The sequence below is a fragment of the Centrocercus urophasianus genome, unplaced genomic scaffold (assembly GCF_019232065.1).
Source record: "Centrocercus urophasianus isolate 14NV4802_14NV808 unplaced genomic scaffold, USGS_Curo_1.0 seq_38, whole genome shotgun sequence".
Taxonomy (NCBI): Eukaryota; Metazoa; Chordata; class Aves; order Galliformes; family Phasianidae; genus Centrocercus; species Centrocercus urophasianus.
Window position 1 is genome coordinate 5,323,193 of NW_024884955.1, and position 20,224 is coordinate 5,343,416.

The window sequence follows — 20,224 nt, forward strand, 5'->3', positions numbered from 1 at the left end:
GCTCCTGCCCCTGCTGTGTATGGGTGGATCTTGTCCCACAGGGCCTGAGATCAGAGTAAAGCCCCAGAGCTGCCACTGCTGTCCTGCAGCTGCACACGATGGGAGCTGTGCAGTTTGCACCTGTCTGCAGAGCAAAAGCGTCGGTGCGTCTGGACCTGCGCGGGGTAATGGGCTGCAGCACCTACCGGCTGTCCCGGGGAGGAGCTGGGAGCTCACACCGGACCCGCAGGGCCCCAGCAGCTCTCCCGGCAGCTCTCCCGGCAGCGTCGCTGCTCCCAGCCGAGATGGGCAGAGTTTATTTTTGAAGGAGATGTTATCTCCCGCAACGCACAACTCGGGAGAAGCATCTTTCTATTTTTAAAAAGCGAAACATAAGGCTTACATAAACTACTGGGGAAGCCGAGCCGAGCCTAGCCGCCAGGCCCGCGCTTCGAGGGCTCCATCTCCTAACGGCCGATTCTGCTCTCCCCGAGGCGGCGCGGGGCGCCCGTCGCGTCCATCCGTCCCCCGCAGCGCTGCCGTCGTCGGGCGGCGGAGCGAGAGGAACGAACAGGAACGCCCCGGCTGGGAAGCGAGGGAAGGAGCGGGGCAGGGCGGAGCGGAGCGGGCACAGCCGTGACCCCGCAGCGCGGTGCGGGCGGAGGAAGGCGGGGAGCGGGCGGGGAGCGGGCGGCGCAGGGGGGGCGCGAGGGGCGGCGCGCGGGAGCTGCGCGGGGCCCGCGGGGGGCGGCGGGGCCATGCGGAGCCCGGGCTGAGGGGCCGCGCCTCGCCATGAAGCGGCAGAACCTGCGCACGGCAGCGCTCATCCTCTGCATCTTCTCCTACCTGCTGGTGGGCGCCGCCGTCTTCGATGCTCTGGAGTCGGAGGCGGAGAGCGGCCGCAAGCGGCTGCTGGAGCAGAAGCGCGGGGAGCTGCGCAGGAAGTACCGCTTCTCCGCCGACGATTACCGGGAGCTGGAGCGGCTGGTGCTGCAGGCCGAGCCGCACCGCGCCGGGCGCCAGTGGAAGTTCGCCGGCTCCTTCTACTTCGCCATCACCGTCATCACCACCATCGGTGAGTGCTGGAACCCGGCGCTCCTCCGTCCCCGCACCGCAGCGCGGCTCCCTCGGCCGAGCCGGGACGGCTCCGCGGCCCCGAGCTGCCCCGCCGAGCGCGGTGCCGGGGCCCCGCGGTGGGAGAGGTGAGCCGCTGGCACGGCTGCCACGCTCTTGGCGTCCCGGCGACGCGGGGCCGGAGCTGCAGAAGTCGGCGGGGTGCGGGGCGGGGAGCGGCGCTCCTCATTGCTGCTGCTGTAGCCGCGGAGCTGCGCGGGAGGCTCCGGCCCCTTCGCGGGCTCCAAACTCCGCGTTCGGCCGTCCCGGCCGCCGAATCTCGCTCTGCGCGCACGGGTGCCCGCAGGGAAAGTGGGGCGAGTCAGGTCGGGGGGTGGTGGCACCGCGTCCAGCCCCCAGGTGTACGCGCGCACCGGAGCCCAGCCTTGGTCTGCCTGCTGTTTCACAATAGAGTAACGCTAAATTGATCGGGGAATGCTTTAATTCTGAGATTAGCCACACAGGTGATCAGCATCATTTAATTAATCCGCTTTGGTGAATCCATGCACCCCGAGCATCCCAGGAGGGCGGGCGGCCGTGGGGTCCCGTGCTCGCATCGCTCCCCGCGCTGGGATCCGGACCAGCGGCAGCGCTTCGGCGGCGGAGCCCTGAGGCCAATTCCTGCCCTTCCGCGGCCGAGGCTGCTCAGCCTCTCGGGGCAGCTCGGCACGGGCAGCACACGCCTGGTGGCTGCATTCATTGTGTCTGGCACGGGCACACGAGGAGATGTGCGACCAGGAGATGAGGCGGCTGAGCATCGGCCCCGGCAGGATGAATGGCTGCAGTGAAAACCCCCATCATCCCGTGACAGCTTATAGCTTCATTTACATTATTTCTCTGTCGGCTGTGACAAACAATTGCCATGCTTATCACACACCCCCTGCCATAAATAATCCCAGCCCAGGTGCTGTGCTTCTCAAACGCCAGCCCTCCTTATGTCACACTGTGCTATGAATCTCAGCTTTAACGTTAATGTAGCTGTGTAGCTTTCTAATGCAGCTTTGTCATTTTGAAAGCATCAGTCAAATGCTCTTTCAGGAACCTCTCAGGCTACAACAGCTCTTCTGGATCATTTTATTTATGTCCTCATTGCTCTCATTGTGCTTAGGACCTGATAATTGCACTCAGTTATTGGGCTTGGATCTGATTTTTAATTTTTTTTATTTCCTTTTTTTTTTTTTTTTCCATTGCAGTCTATTTTCTGCTCTGTATTCCATGAGATGTGCCACGCAGGAATTAAGTTTACTGGGTTTGCTTGCACGGGTTTATAAAGAGACGCAGCAATTAGGGATGGGTTGTTCCCCCCTTGCCTTGGCAGCTCAGAGCACAGCAGGGCTGGGATAAGGCCCTCACATGGGCACCTCCAGCCCCTCCCCAGCCTCTCCCCTGCCCCAGCAGGTTGACACAGAAACCCAAAGGAAAGGTTGGGCGCCTCCTCTGCCCCCACGCAGCAGCGCTGCATGACTCCTCGCAGCCTGACACTTACTCACCCCGTTAGGTCAGAGGCCGCTGGTTTCAGTTCAGTTTATGTAACTGAGGTGGGTGCAGGATCAGCCAGGTCCAAAGGACGGTGATGAGTACCTCATTATGCCTCGTGGTATAATTGTGTGTGTTCTTGAGTCATAGTGCTGAGACTTGGAGAGAGGTGGGGAAATTAAATCTCTAAAAGGCAGTTGAGGAGAGTGGGAGGTTCTGCTCCACAGCTTCCATATGTGGCTGCACCTGGGACCCCCTGTGCTCAGCTCTGGTGGGGCCGCACCTCGAGTGCTGTGCTCAGCTGTGGGCCCTCACTGCCACGCAGACATCGGGGCCTGGAGCGCGTCCAGAGAGGGGCAACGGGGCTGTGAGGGGTCTGAGCACAGTGGGGACTTGTGGGGAGCAGCTGAGGGAACTGGGATGGTTCAGTCTGGAGAAAAGGAGGCTCAGGGGAGACCTTATTGCTGTCTGCAGCTCCCTGAAGGAGGTTGTGTGAGGTGGGGGTCGGCCTCTGCTCCCAGGTAACAGCAACAGAAGGAGAGGTGATGGCTTTAAGTTGTGCCAGGGAAGGCTGACGTTGGAAATTAAGAAGAACTTATTCTCAGAAGGAGTGTTGATGCAGTGGCACAGACTGCTCAGAGAGGTGGTGGAGTCACCATCCCTGGAGGTATTCAAGAAATGTGGAGATGTGGCACTGATGGACACTGATGTGGTCAGTGGGCAGTACTGGGTGGTAGGAGGATGACTGGACTTGGTGGTCTTAGAGCTCTTATCCAACCTTAACGATCCTATGATTCTCCCCCTCCCCCACGCAGGCTATGGGCACGCTGCCCCAGGCACAGATGCTGGCAAGGTGTTCTGCATGTTCTACGCCATCCTGGGCATCCCCCTGACGCTGGTCATGTTCCAGAGCCTGGGTGAGCGCATGAACACCGTCGTGCGGCTCCTGCTCAAGAAGATCAAGAAGTGTCTGGGCATGAGAACAACCAACGTCTCCATGGAGAACATGGTCTTGGTGGGCTTTCTGTCCTGCATGGGGACCCTGTGCATCGGCGCTGCGGCCTTCTCTTATTTTGAGGGCTGGACTTTCTTCCATGCCTACTACTACTGCTTCATCACCTTGACCACCATCGGCTTCGGAGACTTTGTGGCCCTGCAGAAGAACGAGGCGCTACAGAAGAAGCCACCCTACGTGGCGTTCAGCTTCATGTACATCCTGGTGGGGCTGACGGTCATCGGCGCCTTCCTCAACCTGGTGGTGCTGCGCTTCCTCACCATGAACTCGGAAGACGAGCGGCGCGACGCCGAGGAGAGGGCTTCACTCAGGAGGGCCCGCAACGCCATCCACCTCACAGCCAAGGAGGACGGGCGCAGTAACAAGGCCATCTTTCTGCCGGCGGAGGACAGGACCAGCCAGATGAACCTGATCCCGCTGGTGCAGGAGGATGCGGAGCGGCAGCGGCGGCAGTCGGCCAACGGGGAGGGCAAAGTGCCGGCCTTCTGCACCTGCCTGTGCTACCGGGCCCCGCTGTGCGGCAGCCCCGCGCCCTCCCACCCCGAGACCTTGAGCTGCCACACCAACCCCGTCTACTACAACTCCATTTCCTACAAAATCGACGAGGTGTCGCTGAGCACACGAGGACAGACTGGCTCGTCCCCGGCCAGCACGTTGTCATCGGGCAGCGCTCGGTGCCCGCGGCACCCACAGCCACGCAGGAAATCCATCTAGCAGCCTCGCTGTGCTGATGAACAGTTAACAGAGGAATCGGGCCCCTCTGACCTCTCATTTCTTCTGTTCCTCTCTCCCAGCTGGCAACCAGCCCTACACGGGGGACCTTGGGCCTGGAGATGGCATCGCTCCTCCAGCAGGGTGCCAGCCTCAATTACGCACTGTTTGGTTTTCCTTCCTCCCAAGCAGGCTCAAGCATTTGAGTCTGGAAGAGGCCCCATCAGCAGGATGTAGGTTTGCTTTCCCACCTGCCTGCTCTCAAAATGAAGGCGTTGCTGCCTTGGTCATTGAGATGCGGTCACTGCCTCTTGCCACACAGGCTGTCACATATGCCAAGAGCACCACAATGGCCAAACACACGTTAGCAAGTCCCGCAGGGCTGAAGACATCCCACAGGCTGTTCCCTGGGCACAGATGAGGCAGTGCCATGCAAGGACAGGACCCGAGGTGGGCTGCAGTTCTCTGGCTGATGGCAGTATAGCTGGGGAAGGGATTTAGAAGCCCTGGAGCTGAGCTCCATGCAGCCACTTGCCAAGAGGTCCCCACACAGACTGCTTGGTGGGAAGGACTGCAGCCAAACCTGTGAGCCCAGGCTGTGCTGAGGGCTCAGCCCCAGAAAGCTCCTCCTTGAACCATGCAGCCACCTGCACAGGGTCAGGTTCATATCAGGACATTAGCAAAGAGCCCCAGAGAGGAGGCTGCTTCCAGCTGGTGCTCCATGCCCTGTCCCACCCTGCAGGAGAGCAGGGCTGGGCTCTGGCAGTGGGAGCAGCTTTGCTTCACTTTTTTGTTTTCCCCCAATAAACAGACGTTTTCACTCAGCTCTATCTAAAAACCCCCTTGTGTGATTTTCCTCTCCATTTTGCCTTTGGTGGGGAAGGCATGCAGAATACCCACATCAGGATGGCTTCAGAACAGGCTTTGCTTTCTCCTTTTTGTTCTGGGAGGTTTAATACAAGGTGAACCCAGCTGCTGCTGGACAAGTGTTTGTCACAGGAAAGGAGCAGATGTGCCTGAGCCCAAAGCCCAGCACCCTGCCAGACTCGCCGTGCCCTGCCATAGCTGGGCTGTGGATGTCCATGGGCAGGGATGTCCCTGGGGGAGGTCACTGGTTGCTTAGTGACTGTCTGAGCCCATCCTGTTTCTGGGAGCTGGTGATGGTCTGAGGGTGGGAGGTGCCATTCATCACTCCATGTGTCACACAGGACCAGGGATCCATTGGGGCTGGAGCTGCAGCAGGAGGGTGGTGGGGAGCTGCCCTGCCAGTCCACACAGAGGTTGGGTAAGAAACTCTGAGGGGAGTGGCACTCCACAAACCCTCCTGCACCAGGACTGCAATCCCAGTGATTCCCCCATGGACGCTCCTTCCCAGAGGTGCCCACACTCCCCTGAACACACATCCCATCCCTCTTTGAATTACCACCATCCTGGGGCACAGTACTGTTCTTCTGCAAGCAACACTATGTTCCAGGGTTTCCAAATCAATCTACCGTGGCCAGCGTGACCATGAAGGGTCCCCACAGAATACAACAGCAAGAGCAGAAGGCTTCTGCCTGGAGTAAAAACAGAAGAGAGCTCAGCTGTGTGCCTGCAGATGCCCACAGACAAATGATGTCTGGAAATGGCAGAGAGGAACGCAGGATTGAAATTAGGGTGGGTTCAGAGAGAACCCATCTGCTGAGAGCATCAGGAAGGAGTCCGGGCACCACTGCGATGCGGCAGGCTGAGCTCACAGCATTTCCTTCAGGCACAGAGAGAATGGATGAGCCTGCTGAATTTTAGATTAAAGTAATCCAACACACCATAGGAAAAAAAAAAAAGGTTTTTATTGTCACCATTATCAACGTTTTCATTAGCTTAACACTGAATTGTAAATCACTCGATCATCACATATCGTCTGAATAAAACCTACAGACAGGAAAAAAGTACAGCAGAACCCTCCTTTGCCCACGGCCGCAGCGCACCGCTGTCGGTGTCCCACGCTTCCACCCAAGGCAGCCCTGCACCTTAAAGCCCCCAGGCAGGAGCAAGGCCAACACTGCCCGTCCTGGTGTTCCCTCCAGCTCTGTGGGATCAGAGCTTGGCGGGCAGCATTAAAAACCTCCAAATGCTTTGGAGAGGCCCCAACTCCTACAGGAAGGTGAGAGGAGAAGGAGCAACTGCATGGTGCCCCTGCCCAGCTATTGTTTGTTATTTTCTGGAGCAACTGATGATGTAAAAAGTTTGGACCCAATGGAAGCAGCTTTCCCTGGGGGCACACGGAGGCAGCAGCCTGCTGCAGGGTGACAGCTGGGAGGACAGCCCTGTCCCCACACAGAGACCAGCTCTGCGGGCTGCCCAGCAGCGTGGGATGGACGCTGCAGTGCAAAGAGGGGCTGCAGGCAGCCTCGGGCCTGTGGGCTGGAGTAAGGCCTCGTGTCAAGAGGGAAGGGAGAATGTACACAGGGAGCAGCAGAAAGAAAAAGCCAGGAGAGAGCTCCTCCTGTCCCTGCTTTCTCCTGGCTGGCTGTACCATATGGCATGGGCTGCAAGTAGCCTACAAAGACCCCCAGCTCCAACCAGACTTGGCATGGAGCTACCCTGCGCTCTGAGCTCAGCGCTGCCACAATACGTGGCTGGGACGCTTGCTCCTGTGTGGGTGGTAGGGCACAGTCATGCTATGCTGGGACCTTGGGGTCCCACTGCCACCTGAACCAGAGAACAGCCTGCAGCTCCCACTACCATGTGGCTGAGGGCACACACCACAGATCTGCTCCAAATAAGGCTCAAAGCAGCTGTAGGTCCAGGAGACAGAATCACCAAAACAGAGACCAAGGAGCAGCACTGGGTAAGGAACAATAGCCCCAAGGAAAGAATGCTGCAAGATGTAAAGACTGTGTTCAGTGGGATCTGGAGCCCTGTGGGCAGCTATCTGAATCCACGGTGCCCAGGCACCTAAAAACCAAGCCCTGGATTAGCACACAACAGGCTCCATCAGCAGGCGTGCCCCGAGTCCTACCTTGGAGTGTTCCTGCCAACATCCCTCCCACATGCCTTGTGTCCATGCATCCTTCCTGCAGGACAAAGCCTTCTCCTTTTTGAGCTGGGGGCCGCACGATTCCCGACGTGCTGCATCAACACAAAGCTGCCCACTGGCCCAGCTCAGCAGGGCACACACAGCACTAGCTGCCATCTCAGCTCCAGGGAAGGCATGAAGGGAAAAGCATTAGGTCTCAGCCTCTGTTTGCTGGTGCTCCATAAAGGGCTGGTGCTGGCTCCTCCTCATGTTTGGTTGCTAAAGTGCAAAGAACCAAATGCTACAAGAAATTCTCCCATTCCTCTCTTCCTCTGGGACAAGAGCAGCTACCAAAGGGAAGGGAGGGCAGAAGGTATCCGTGCTGTGGGGAATGCCTGAGACTCCTGAGGACAGAGCCCGATGTTGCTGCTGTGGGCGAGTGGCTGGGCTGCAGGAAGGTCCTGCCACGGCAGGCGCCCCAGGTGACCTGCAGGCAGGGGCACTTGGCTGCACACACACACGTGGACACCAATTACAACACGTGCGTTTCCCTGGACTGCTCTGCTGATGGCACTTTGCATTCACATGGCTCTTTATCCTCCAAGCATTTCACAATCAGCTGTGAATTAGTTCTCTCATTACCCATCTGGGCTTCCAGCATCGGAGCGCGTGGCCCGCCGGCTGCACGGCTGGCAGGTGGCAACCTTGAGAACAGCGCAAAGACGGGCCACAGCCAACTGAGTGGGATGCTGTTCCGAAGCTGTTTGATTTTAGGTACCACAACAGTGATAAAGCTGACTTAAAATCCAGTATCTTGATCCTACCACCACAGAAAAATCTTCTGCTGAGCTCAGCACCACTCAGCTTTCTGAAGACAGCCAGAACAGCCCGCTCCCATGCACACGTCAGTCCCCCGTGATCCTCTGTGGAGGTGCAATCTCGCTGCCTTGGGTGGAATTTTCTAACAAAATGGACAAATGCCATCTATGAAATCGACAAAACAACCCACGAAGCCTTTAAATGAGAGCAGTTCAATCTGCTGCTCTGAAATAAACTCCCTTTAGCTTGCCCCTGCTGCCTCGAGGCAAACAGGCAGCTATGGGCAGAACTCACGCAGCCCAGAGTGCAAAGGCTTTTTTGCTTTATCAGGGCTACAGTGGCAGTGGGAACCGTTCTCATTGAGTTACAAATACTAAATAGCCTAAGAAAAACAGGGTGCTTGAAACAGTCATCAAGTTTATATTGAAACTATTTTTAAACTCTGTAGTATGAAGTCACCTACAGCTGTTTCATTCTTCACCTAAGAGATTTCATGTTAATGGGCACATATACTCACAGAGAAGTCTACACGATGAATATTTCTTACAAGGCAACAGCCCAATCTTCAGTTTCACAATCAAAGTTAATACAGACCTTTTTCAAAAGTGATGTCGTTAAGATTGAAGACAATTATAAACTGTATCAACAATATGTACTACAGCCTGCAAGTCACAATCTGTGCACACCAAATGGGATATATTATTGCTTGTTAGCCTATTAGACTTTCTTTATAAAAAAATTTTTATACAGAGTACAGGATTATGACAAAACTAGCTAAGTCGTTTTCATCTTGAAAATACAACATCAATTATTTCTTTCAACAAAGGCTCGAATAGTAGCTGAGAGTTAATGAACAATGACAAATATTTACTAATAATTTTATGGTCAGTTTGAACAGAATTTCCTGTAGGACTCTTTTCTGGTGGTTATTTACATACGTCTCTTCTCTTTTGGAAAAGGGGTGATAAAAGATAACGAGGGACACAGAAATCAAAAGAATGAGCAAACTCCATACCGAGGACGTTGGACGTTTCTGAAAATGCTAAATTATGCTATCTGTTAAAAAACATACATCATCTTGTCTTTAAAGAAAAATATTTTTCCTGTTTTAAAATATTACTAACAGCATGTAATAAACTAACTTAAAATGAGTCTCATAAAAAAGTTGTCTTGCTGTCTAAACATTACTAAACATGCTTAGGTTGAGATTCTGTTAACTGCCTCAACGTCTTAAAAACAGCCCCTGTACAGGAGCCCTGATATTCTGACTCCAGAAGACCTGCCAATTTAGAACAGTACAGAGATAAAGGATCCAGTAGCTAGAAACATTAAATGCACATCATCATCCAGAGCAAATCATTCTGCAGTGATCTGTGCAGCAACCCGCACCAAGAAGCGGGGATGTGCTTGGCTGACTGTCAGCGGGCCCCTGCTCTGCTGCCCACGTGGATGCGGGCTCACAGTGAGGACCCGTGCGTTGAACTGCAGAACGAGGATCTCGTGTTGTCTCTATGGCAGCCCAGCTGTGCTGGGGCAAAGGGAAAGCAACACCAGGAGACCGGGAGAATTCGCACTGCTGCCTGAAGAAACGTGGCCATGTTCTGCTCAGCCCGAGGGAGCGAGAGCTGTGTGCGGGGCTGCGGTGTGCTGGGCTACGTGGGAAGAGATGGCTCTGCCTCAGCACCACGAGCCCCTTTGTTTCCTGCATAACAGTAACGGAGGTAACAGGGATCAGCCTCCAGTTCTTTCCTGCAAGCAACCTTCCTGTTACTACTAGAATGGAGCATCTCATGCACAAGGAAGGAGCGGGGAACCAGCCCTGTGTGGGGCAGATACTCACCTCTCCTCAGTCTCATCTCTCATCAGCACTTGCAGACCACAAACACTATGATGGCTTTTTTTTGCTTTTGTTAAAAGTCTCCTGCTCTTTCCCTCTCCCTGATTATAACTAACCGCTCAGCTCAGACACAGGAAAAAAGCTCCATCAGGACTAAAGGGGACCAAAGTTTAGCTTTCAGCCACTCACCACCCTGGCAAACTTCAGCACACCAGTAATCACAACCAGCACATCACACCACCTTAGACAGAAACTGACAGGTCAAATTCAAAGGGAAATAAGGGGTTAGGTTTTATAAAAAGAAGCCATTCCAAGCCCAAGATTTGCCATGGATGCTACACTGGGAGTCTTAACATCGATGGAAAACTAGACTTCATTTTAACTGCAATATGCCATAGTGCAGGAATCATGGGCATGAATGGAGCAAGAACTGAGACCGTCAGTACTGCACAGTGACAGCCTGAGCTGACACTCCGTGCCCTGAGGGCACTCCTGGAAGGGCTCCTGTGAGTGCACCTGCTGTACAAAGGAGCACCACCAGGACTGCATCACCCTGCCATGCCTGGCAGCCAGACCTTGCAACCTTCACTCACTGCAGAGAAACAGGACTTGGAAGTGACTCCAAACACAAAGGAGAATCGGGCTACCACCACCCAGGGAACAAGGCAGAAGAAGACAGCCCAAAGCAGACTGTTAAAATGACCTCAAAATCCAGAATTCGGGACGCTAATAAAAACAACACGAGCAAAGTGCCTTTTTTTGGTGAGGGTTTTTTTTGTGTGTTTTTTTTCTAACCCTGACAACAAACTTTTAGAATGACTACAAATAAATGGAAGACATTCCTCAGCATTGAGGAGTCCTGTTTTAACTACGCTGGTTGTCTATGAGCTTGCTGCACTTTTAGGGATTTAGAGACATGTTGCATTCGCCAGGCATAGCAGAACTGAGCTTTCCAATGGACAGGCATTAAATAATATTTCAGAGGGAATTTTGGGGGGGATAAAAGACTGCAACGTTGCATTCATCTTACTGACAGAGGACAAAGATGACCAACCGGCTGTTACCAGGAGATAATGTCAAACAATCTCCAATAGGAAGTGCTCAGCACTACTTAGAACAGAAGCCCTGTTTCTCAGTGACCAGGCTTGGAACGAACCCGGAGCTCCCCACAGTCCTCTTAAAGACATAGTTATTAAAAGATCCAGTGCTACAAACCACTAAATCTACCTAATCTATTCTAGTTCATACACGTATTGTACAATATTGCCTAGTACTCACTACATACCAAGAGGAAAGGATGCTGACTTGAATTACAGTAAATGTGCTTCTTTAAAAAAATGAGCGTCACAACATAGTTTGACCAGCATGCAACAAACTTTCTTCAGCTAATATATAGAAATTGTCTAATACGATTAGAAAAAATAATTAGTGAGAGGCCAGAGACATATCTCATCAAGGAAATTAAGAGATTTATCTGAAATGCTGAGGCTTTTGCCACTTAAAAACCTATTCATTCATCCTATGTCCCTTCTGCGCCTTCCCTCTCCTTTATATCATATCATTTTTACAGACACTATTGTAAGGCCTATTTGTTTGGTACCTATTCTGAAATTTATCTCAAAATGATTTAAAACGCCACAGACAAGCTTGGATCAAAAAGCAACTGCTCTCACCACCCACTCTACAGTCATGCTTTACTCTAACAAAGCTGAGGTCCGCATGCAGAAATAAATGCTCTGAGTGCCTCAGTGAGAGGCTGAGGATCTGCTCACTCCTACACATGATATGGGACCTTCACTTCTAAATCACAAAGCAAAACATCTCCAAAGCTTATTTGGAAAGTGCAATCACCAAATCCTCATTAAGAATTACGAAAAAAATCTAGCCATTAGCAGGAAATCTTTGGAGATTCTCTGTTATTTTTTATAGCAAGTGTTTTCAAAGAAGAGATTTTAATTGAGTGAAGGATCTAGCTTGCCTTTCTCTAGCACATGACTCTGCTGACAGAGAACGTGCTTCACAGGTTCACCTACGATGTTCCTTTCCAGTTAACGTTGCACTTAAATGAAATAAACATGCTGTGACCACTGTGCCTTCAGCTTCCTCACCCATTACTGCTCCATACTCTGGGGACAGCATCTCTTCTTTCAGCACATTTGACAATGCTTGCGTATTACTGAGAGTGCCTAAAGCAACCTTCTTTCCACGAGGAAGGTTATGTGCTCTCAGCACCTTCCTGTCAGATGACAGACTCAAATTTCTTTCTTCTGCACCCCTACAAATCTCACTCTCCTGCGGCAGAATAAAACAGCCCCGTTTCAGGTCAGTCAATAGCACGACAGGAAGGGCAGCATCTCCAGCAGATATGTACCGGTACAAAGGAGATGAAAGAAGAGCAGGAGACAGAAGAAGTGACTGAAGGACGCAGAGTAACAAGTGAGGGTATAAAGGCATAAAGCATATCTCAAGCTGCAAGTCTGATGCTCAGCTCCCACCTCTAGTGGTCTGGGGGGGTTTTTTCTGAGCAAAATTGCAGATAATTAGACTGCTAAACTCAAACTCTGTTCAAACTGCCTGGTCTAAGCAGGCGCTTACTCTCCCACCAAGTATGCTTCATCAGCAGTGTTACACAAGTAATGCAGGAAAGACACTTGCTGGTAATTTGGCACAGTTTGAAAACACAGCGATGACAGTGCTACAGGGAACGTGATTCAGTGATGTGGAATTGATACTAAAGAAAGAATTACAGGTTTCTTTCTTCTTTCTTTTTTCAATAAGATCTTACGAAAAACTCATGCTTCCTCTGAAACTTTCTGCTCTTGCTCTTTCTAGGTCAGATATTGGCCTCTGCATTTTTTAGGTACTCTGAGAAAGAATCTGCCTAAGAAATTTTGAAGATGCACAGTTAAGAAAAATACCTTCCTTACTCCCCCCAGAATTTTCAAATGCTGCAACTTTCCAGAGTTAATGCTGATCTGAAACAAGGGTCCAAGAATGACAGTGAGAAGCGAAACAAGAGGTGTATGTCTAATTTGACAACTAGGACTCATGCCCCACGGCACCTCCTCCGACAGAGAGGGTACAGCACCCTCCCCCTTGTCTTCTGTCTAAGGTCACTGGTTTATCCTCCTCTTCCAGCTCCACAAGAACTGATTGAACATGCATTGCGCTTGAGGTCAGAGTTCCAGCAAACAAAACCTTGACAGCATGTTTAAAAAACAAAAGCAGTTCCCCCTTCCTTACTCACTAAGACCTGTCACAGCAGGGTCCCACTGTGCTCTCCAGGGAAAGCTGCGAGGACTGGCGCAGGAGCGGGCCTGTAGTGGGATCCACCATTGAGGAGGTTGGGAAGAGCTTGTACCAGCCAATTGCTAAAGTTGACAAATCCAGTTCTTCCAGGAGGACCCTTGCGACTCCCATGAAGTGCTTGCGCTCCATGCGGCCGTAGTTTCCCCAGACTATCACCTTAGAAACAAGAGAGGGAGCACAGTTAATCCACAAGCTTGCACGCTTGCTTGGGAAGCAGCAGTCTGACCAATTCTGTATTCCTCCTATGTATCCAGTTTCCCTGGGCTTTACTAGAATCCAAGAAGGGTGTAAATGTTTACACCATGCAGGCATACACAGGGACACGCTGGGCTGCTGCTGAAGTTCTGGATGATCATTTTACCTGCATTTTTAGCTCAGTTTTACTAATCTGAATATTAACAGACTTTTTTTTTTTTTTCCTATACAAAAGAAGTGAATATATGTGTAGATGAAACACTCTTCTTCAATAGGACAACTTCTGTAGGCCAAGCACATGCACAACATACCCATGGAGCTGCAGCTCCAACACCCACAATACAAACCAGTCCTGGCACAACAACTGGCCTCAACACAGCAGAAGTATACAACTTAACTCCTGCACTCAGCCTTGTAGTGCACAGCAGATGGCAAGGAGACATGGTTACTCACCTGGAGAAAGGGCAGGAGCTGAGCACTGGCAAGCGGGACTGGTGATGTAAGGGGCACCCTTGAAGTGGCATGCAGGGGAAACAACAGACTGCCAAGAAAAGCTTGGAGACGCAGAGGAAGGTGTAATGAAAGAGCTGGCAGTTGAGCAGGGAAAGCTGAATCACACTTACGACATGATGGAGACCGGTGGGTGGAACAACAGATGCAGTGAGGGTCATGGGCTTAGACATGCTGGAGATCTGCACGTGACCAAATGGCCCTATGTGGCTCAAGACAAAGGTGACGCCTGAGTCCATAGCAAGTCCGAGTTCTGAAGAGGAGAGGATGAGTATGATGGGTTATGATGGTGACCGGTGATCTCTGGCTAATCATTCTTTCCCCTAGGCTCTGAATAACCAGAACATTACATTTTTAAGCAAAACGAGGCAGGAGAGATAATGAATGTCAATGAAAAGCCAAAAATTATCACTCTAGGTCAGCATGGGATGGAGCAAGATATTGCAGAAAGTTGGTCTGGTGGCACAGCAGCTGAACCAAGCTCCTAATTTTATTATGTTTAAGTTCCAGTGAGACATTGCAAGCTGCAATGAGATACTGAAACTGGTCCTGAAGACAAACTGAATGACACAAATGGAGCAGGGCATGGAACAGAAGAACTGCAACGAGGCAGACACAGCTCCAACCCCCTTGTAGCAGGCCTGCCTTCTGCACCAGGAATGCTGCCAGGGCAAAGACACAGCTAGGGGAGCAGGTGAGAGGTTCACAGAGGACCACATACTGACATTTAGCACAGCTGCTTGTTACTCGGTTTCTGCTGTACCACAGCCCATGGGAAGGCAGCACTATTTCTCATTCAGTGGCAACGCAGCGTGGTAGCATTTCTCATTGTTCTATGACCAAGGCCTGTTTGTAAAGGTAAGGTCAAGGCAAAGTCTCATGAGAACCCTCAGGCATGGCCGAGTGCTGGAAGATGAAGTGGTGCCCCAGGACAGGCAGTACTGGAACCCATGAGACCTTTTCCAGCGACAGCTGTGCTCTGCCAACTCACCTGGGCATTCTATGGGAGACCCTACCTGAAAAATGCTGCTCACGTCTCTGAAATGGAGACAAATATTACGTTTCATACTGAGCTTTCCAACCCTGCTGGGGATAAAGTCCATAGTTCTTAACACCTTCAAGATCTTTCATGAGCTAATTTTTAGGTACCTCAGCCTTGCTTCCATCTTCTTTGTGGCAGCATGGCACAAAGACCATGCTGTGGTCCACAGAGAAGTCAAGGTGAAGATCCACTCAACAGCACGGCTGCAGGTAAGGAAATCCAGACCAAGCCAGAACCCATATGTCAGTCAGAAAAGTTCACTATAGCTTCAATAGGGAAAACTGCTTCCAACCAAGATAAATGGAGAAGAGTTCACTAAAAAGGATCCTGTAAATCAGCTGGCAATTCATATGTGAGTGGAGGTAAGCAAAAGAAACTCACAGATTAATTACATCAGTAATTCCAGTGAATTTTAGCTAGGATTTATGGCACAGAAATGACTTAAGTATGGATTAACAGTAGAATTCACTCTCTGCCCTGGAAACACAGGTACAGAACTGGAAATGAGCATATGGCAGGAGATGTATGGCAGTATAAGAAAAAGGTAGAAACAGGCAGGGTATGTGACTGGGTGAAGGCCAAAGCAGAGTGCTCTGAATAAACACAGAAAAAAACCTCTGTTGCAAGGCTGTTTACTATCTATAGACATTACTCGTTTCCTGACTGGAAACAAAACTAAAACCTTCTCCTGGTAAGCGTCCACGTTACCTGGCATGGTATCAAATAATAAAGTTTGAGTATAAAACAATGCTTTTCCTTTTCTTTCGTTATGTTCAGATCGAGTGCATCCAGTTCAATGAAAGCATTGGCTTCTCCTCCTCTATGTTACTTATCTAGATTCTTTGCCACACACAGTATGTTCCAGAACAGATGAAACAGGGAGATGGGCAGACCTGAGACTCATTCTCTTACCTGTAATACTTTGCCCTGGGGGCTCTCAGGAAACAGTAACACCTGATTGTACAAAGGGTCTAATGATTTGCGAGCCACTTTTGTCTTCTTTTTCGCAATGCACACGCCATTCTCTAACAGGTAAGCTTTGATGTAAGCAGCTGGAAAAAAACAAATACAGTTACAAATACGAACAAACCTCAATGCTCAATTTTGAAAAGGCAGAGTGCTGTGTCTCCTATTTCTGAAGAAGGCATTTGCAGCAGTGCACACAATTTACTCAACCACCCTTATTTTCAATATGACAAACAGATTGCTCATTCTCACAGAAGCCAAGCAGAATCAACAGTACCCCTTTCTGCAAGCACTGCAGGAAGCTGGGGCTCAGTGAAGTATTTGAGGAGGTCAAGCACACTACCTGGCAGTGTTTTGGAGCCGGGTTTTGGTGTGAGTCCTCGAGCCTGAATGATATCCACTTCTAGCTGCCCATTTCGCTCTTGCAAGCCAATTTCCACGTCCCCTAAACCAAAATGTCAAAACAGACAGAACACTTTCAAAGCAATCTATCTGCAGGCTGATAAAATGTTAAAAAAACAACCCCTGCTATGAGCTGTGTCAAATTGCAGGCCCTAAGTGCCTGATCTCCTCCTGTGTTACTCTGGAGTAGCTCTGCAGTGACTCAAACCCACATTTTCAAGAACAGTCTCTAATTCCCTCCCAACAGCCTCCTAGCACAGCTTTGGTGACTCAGTCTCACACTCTTTGGCGGCAGCTAACCTCCAATTTCTGCCAGACCGCAATATTAGAGCTGCAGGCTGCTTCAGAAAATGCAGCTGTAGTGTGCCATAAGAACATCTCTACAGAGCACTGGGCTCTGTATCTGGGCTAGAAAAATGCATAGGATGTGTTTTCAGATTTTTCGCTACATTTTACTTAGTCTGTGACTTTCGGATCTGACAGAGGAAAGTATGAAGCCGGCTCTCCCCTGCTGATGCCATATTAGCAGCCATCAGCAAAACCTTGCAGCCAAGCTTACTTGATTTCACACAAAAATGGAGCGGAGGAGTGGTGGAACAGCAGATGCTGGACACATTATTAGGTGGCTCGTAGGAGTGGTCTGTCCAATACTAAATTTAAGCCATCTAAGATCTTGGTGTTCCTTACCCATCGAGGTGGTGGCCAAGGTCTGACGCCCAACAAACTGTGCGGGACCCATGCTGCCCAGGAAGTCACTGAACTGCCCAGCAGATGCCAGATGGACTCCACTGAAATTTAAGCTGCAAAAGAAAGTGGTTTTGGCAAGTGGTTAATTTGCGTTTTAAAGCAACTTGGTGTAACTAAAGAGCCTGATTTAAGACATCTTTCCCATGAATAACATTTACAAAAGCCTTTTCTCTTGCAAAGCTCAGTGATTTCAAAGGCAGTTTAGTTAGGCGGGATGCATTTAAAATCTCTTTCCTTGTATTAAAAAAAAACACAAACAGTACTGGATGCAGTCAGCAGTTGTTGAATACATGTTTGTCTACAAGGGAAAATTGCTGCCATCTCAGACTCACGTGCAGCCTGTCACCTCTTCCAGGTAGCACTGTTATCTAAGCAGCTTCTGGCGTAGTCCAGAGGAACTCTCTTGGTAGCTATCCTTTCCCAACCTTCATTTTTGGGAATTAATTAACACATCTAGAGCTGTGTTCAGATGTGAGCTCAAGGCTGCTGACATCAATCCCTTGGGAGTGAATTCCCTGTTGAGTTCTCACAGGCAGAACAGTGCACAATCCTCGACAAGAGGACCTCACTCCTTACCACTCAGCACCAGAATCACCCATCACACTCACTGCATGGTTTTCCCACCTGCTTCACTGATCATCTTTGAAGCAATCATGAGGACCCAAATCCTGGTTCAAGGCTAAAAGCACAGCAACCTCAAATGCCAGCAGTACCTCTACTTCAGCAACAGCAGCAAAGCAGAAGCTGTTAGAGGACACAGCCCTCAGCTCTATTCATCAGGCATCATTCTGAGGCATGACTTCAGGACACAGATGAGGCAATGCAAAAGGGTCAGACCCTGCGGCACGCTGATTTACGCAGCTGTATTATGGGCTGTTGGAAAACCTGCTGCCCCACTTGGTGCTAATGGCAAGGAGAAGGCCAGAAGCCCTCATTAAACACCCACACCTGTCCTGCTGGCATCTGCCAAGCCATGACACAGCTGCTATCAGTCTGTGCCAGGGATACCCACACCACCGTGCCGCACTCACATGCTGCATCCCAGGAAGCTGCTGTATGTGGAAGTGATGCAAACTGCAGCCCTGCACTCTGCCAAGTGGCCTCAGAGGGGGTAACTGCCCACACGCTGATCCAGCTCACCGCTTCCTGGAATTCATTTCTCAGAAAGGAAAAGAGAGGAGAGCCATGTGTTCCTTCCAACCTACCCCAGCAATGGAATTCAGGCGCAGCCCCGCCTTTGGGGCAGGCTGGGCACTGCAGGCTGCACACAGCCACCAAGATCCATTCATTCCCCCGCTGCGAGCCACTTCCATTTAAAAGACATTCAAAGCATTATTTTAAACCCCATTCATCCAGAAGAGTGGTAATTTCAGGTTGAGATTTCAGTTCTCATTAGCTATGCGCAGATCCAGGCTCAACCCTGCTGGGAATATTTATTTATTCATGTGATGAAGGAGGAAGTCACGCACAGACCTCAGCATCATGCTGCACGTGTGACAGGAGGGACACGGCAGCAGTGGGACACGCTGACAGCTTCACGGGGTGGCTCATGGCCTCGTGCTAACAGCCAGAATTTTCCTAGGCACAGGGCACAGCCCAAAGCCGCTGGACCTGGTGAGCACTGCACACAGACACCCACCCCCAGCACTGCTGCATCTGCACACACAGGGAAATGCGATGGGGAGCACAGAGCAGCCTGCAGCCAGGAGGCTACAAGCCTTTGATTTGCCCATACAGGATGGAGCCCAGTGAGGCTCCACAAGCTGCTGGCCCAGGCATTTTGAACTGTACATAGAGGGTCAAGAAAGGGTGAAAAGTTGTGCTTAGAGAGAACCCGGAATAATTCAGGAAAAAGGAGATCTGACAGGGAAAGACATAAGATTCAGACAGAGATGAGTGGACTATCAGCCAGAAGGTAAATGTTTTCTTTATCCTCTGCAATTCACGGAAGATAAATGGACAAGCCTTAGGTCTTACTCCTACCCCAGGGAATACATGACCTGAGCAAGCACGTAAATAACAAGCTGGCAAGAGAATGCACTGCACTCAGGAAAACGCTCACTGTCATGCTCCTAACAGATGCTCATCTCATTAACAAGATGCCTGGGATGAGGAGAATGGAGAACAAGTACAGGACTGAGAGAAGCCCAGATCTGCAGAAGCACAAGGTACAGGTCTCCCTCTGTAAGTTCCCTGACCTCAAGGCAGGGCTGTGGAGTGAAGCCTGGCCAGTGACTGCTGTGGGCACTCAGAGGGAGAAGTGCACTCATCGAAACACCATTTTCTATTTGCAGCTCAAGCAAAAGAGCACCAGGATGGGTGAGGATGCTGCTGTGTGCCAGCACGGGGACTAACCTTAGAGGGATGGAAAAGGCCCATTTAAAAACAAAGACCAAGGTAAAGACTCCGGTGTTTCAGCTATCAGCCCCAGTGAATGGCTTTAACAGCACTGCATGAAACTCAATTTTACATCAGACAGTTAATGTTCCCTTATGTTGTTACATCTGGATGGAAAAGGAAGATGCAGGGAATTGGTGGGACTGCCTCGTATGCTGCACTGAGCTTTTGCAGTGCTGCTTTATTAGACATCTGAAGCAGCAGCTTTAAATCAGGTTCCTTGGCTCTAAGCAATTCCAGGACATATATTTGGTTATTGTCAATAACCCTGGAATGGAAACAATTTCTGTTTGGAAAAATCATAAGCAACCTCCAAGAAAGCTATTGCTGCTCCCTGGAGAGGAGAGAGGAAAAACAAAACTGCAGAAACGTAGCATGCATGTGAAGAAAAACCAGCAGGAACCATTAAGCTGCATCAGCTAAATTTAGGATGCTCAAAAGAGCCCGGTGAGTTCTGTCTGTCAATGTCCAGTGAAAAGCTGGGACAGTGGGTTGGGCGACCAGGCCTCATGCAGTCAGAGGTCTGTGCAACACCTTCCCCATTCACTCACCTGCTTTTTTGGAGGGAGGAAAAGAGCTCTAGGCATCTTCAGGATTTCTTTGAGGTGTTTGAGCCCTGGTGCTCCCCCGAGCCCTCCCTGCCGCTATATCTCATGTTCTTCTGTTCCACTGTCCAGAAGTCAGACCATGGGATTCTTCTGGTCCCAT

General features: G+C 50.7%; 2 protein-coding genes across 2 annotated transcripts in view; one reads left to right on the plus strand and one right to left on the minus strand.

Annotated features, from left to right (window-relative positions):
* Window positions 1-771: 771 nt before the first annotated feature.
* On the plus strand, window positions 772-5,114 carry KCNK15 (potassium two pore domain channel subfamily K member 15). Its single transcript, XM_042832401.1, has 2 exons — window positions 772-1,054; window positions 3,384-5,114. The coding sequence occupies exons 1-2, from the start codon at window positions 772-774 to the stop codon at window positions 4,295-4,297; spliced, it is 1,197 nt and encodes a 398-aa protein (XP_042688335.1). The 3' UTR covers window positions 4,298-5,114.
* A 2,660-nt stretch (window positions 5,115-7,774) lies between these two features.
* The window catches only part of RIMS4 (regulating synaptic membrane exocytosis 4), a 48,825-nt gene continuing 36,375 nt past the window's right edge, over window positions 7,775-20,224 (minus strand). Inside the window, exons 3-6 of the mRNA XM_042832539.1 lie at window positions 17,060-17,172; window positions 16,314-16,415; window positions 15,917-16,056; window positions 7,775-13,413 (exon numbers count right to left, since the gene is read on the minus strand). Of these exons, the coding sequence (XP_042688473.1) occupies window positions 13,195-13,413; window positions 15,917-16,056; window positions 16,314-16,415; window positions 17,060-17,172 (574 nt within the window). The 3' untranslated portion in view covers window positions 7,775-13,194. The remainder of the gene's footprint in view (window positions 13,414-15,916; window positions 16,057-16,313; window positions 16,416-17,059; window positions 17,173-20,224) is intronic.

Coding starts and splice junctions, on each gene's coding strand:
- KCNK15 (XM_042832401.1), top strand. CDS start 772: ATGAAGCGGCAGAACCTGCGCACGGCAGCGCTCATCCTCTGCATCTTC. Junction 1,055..3,383: donor CACCGTCATCACCACCATCG/GTGAGTGCTGGA, acceptor TCCCCCACGCAG/GCTATGGGCACGCTGCCCCA.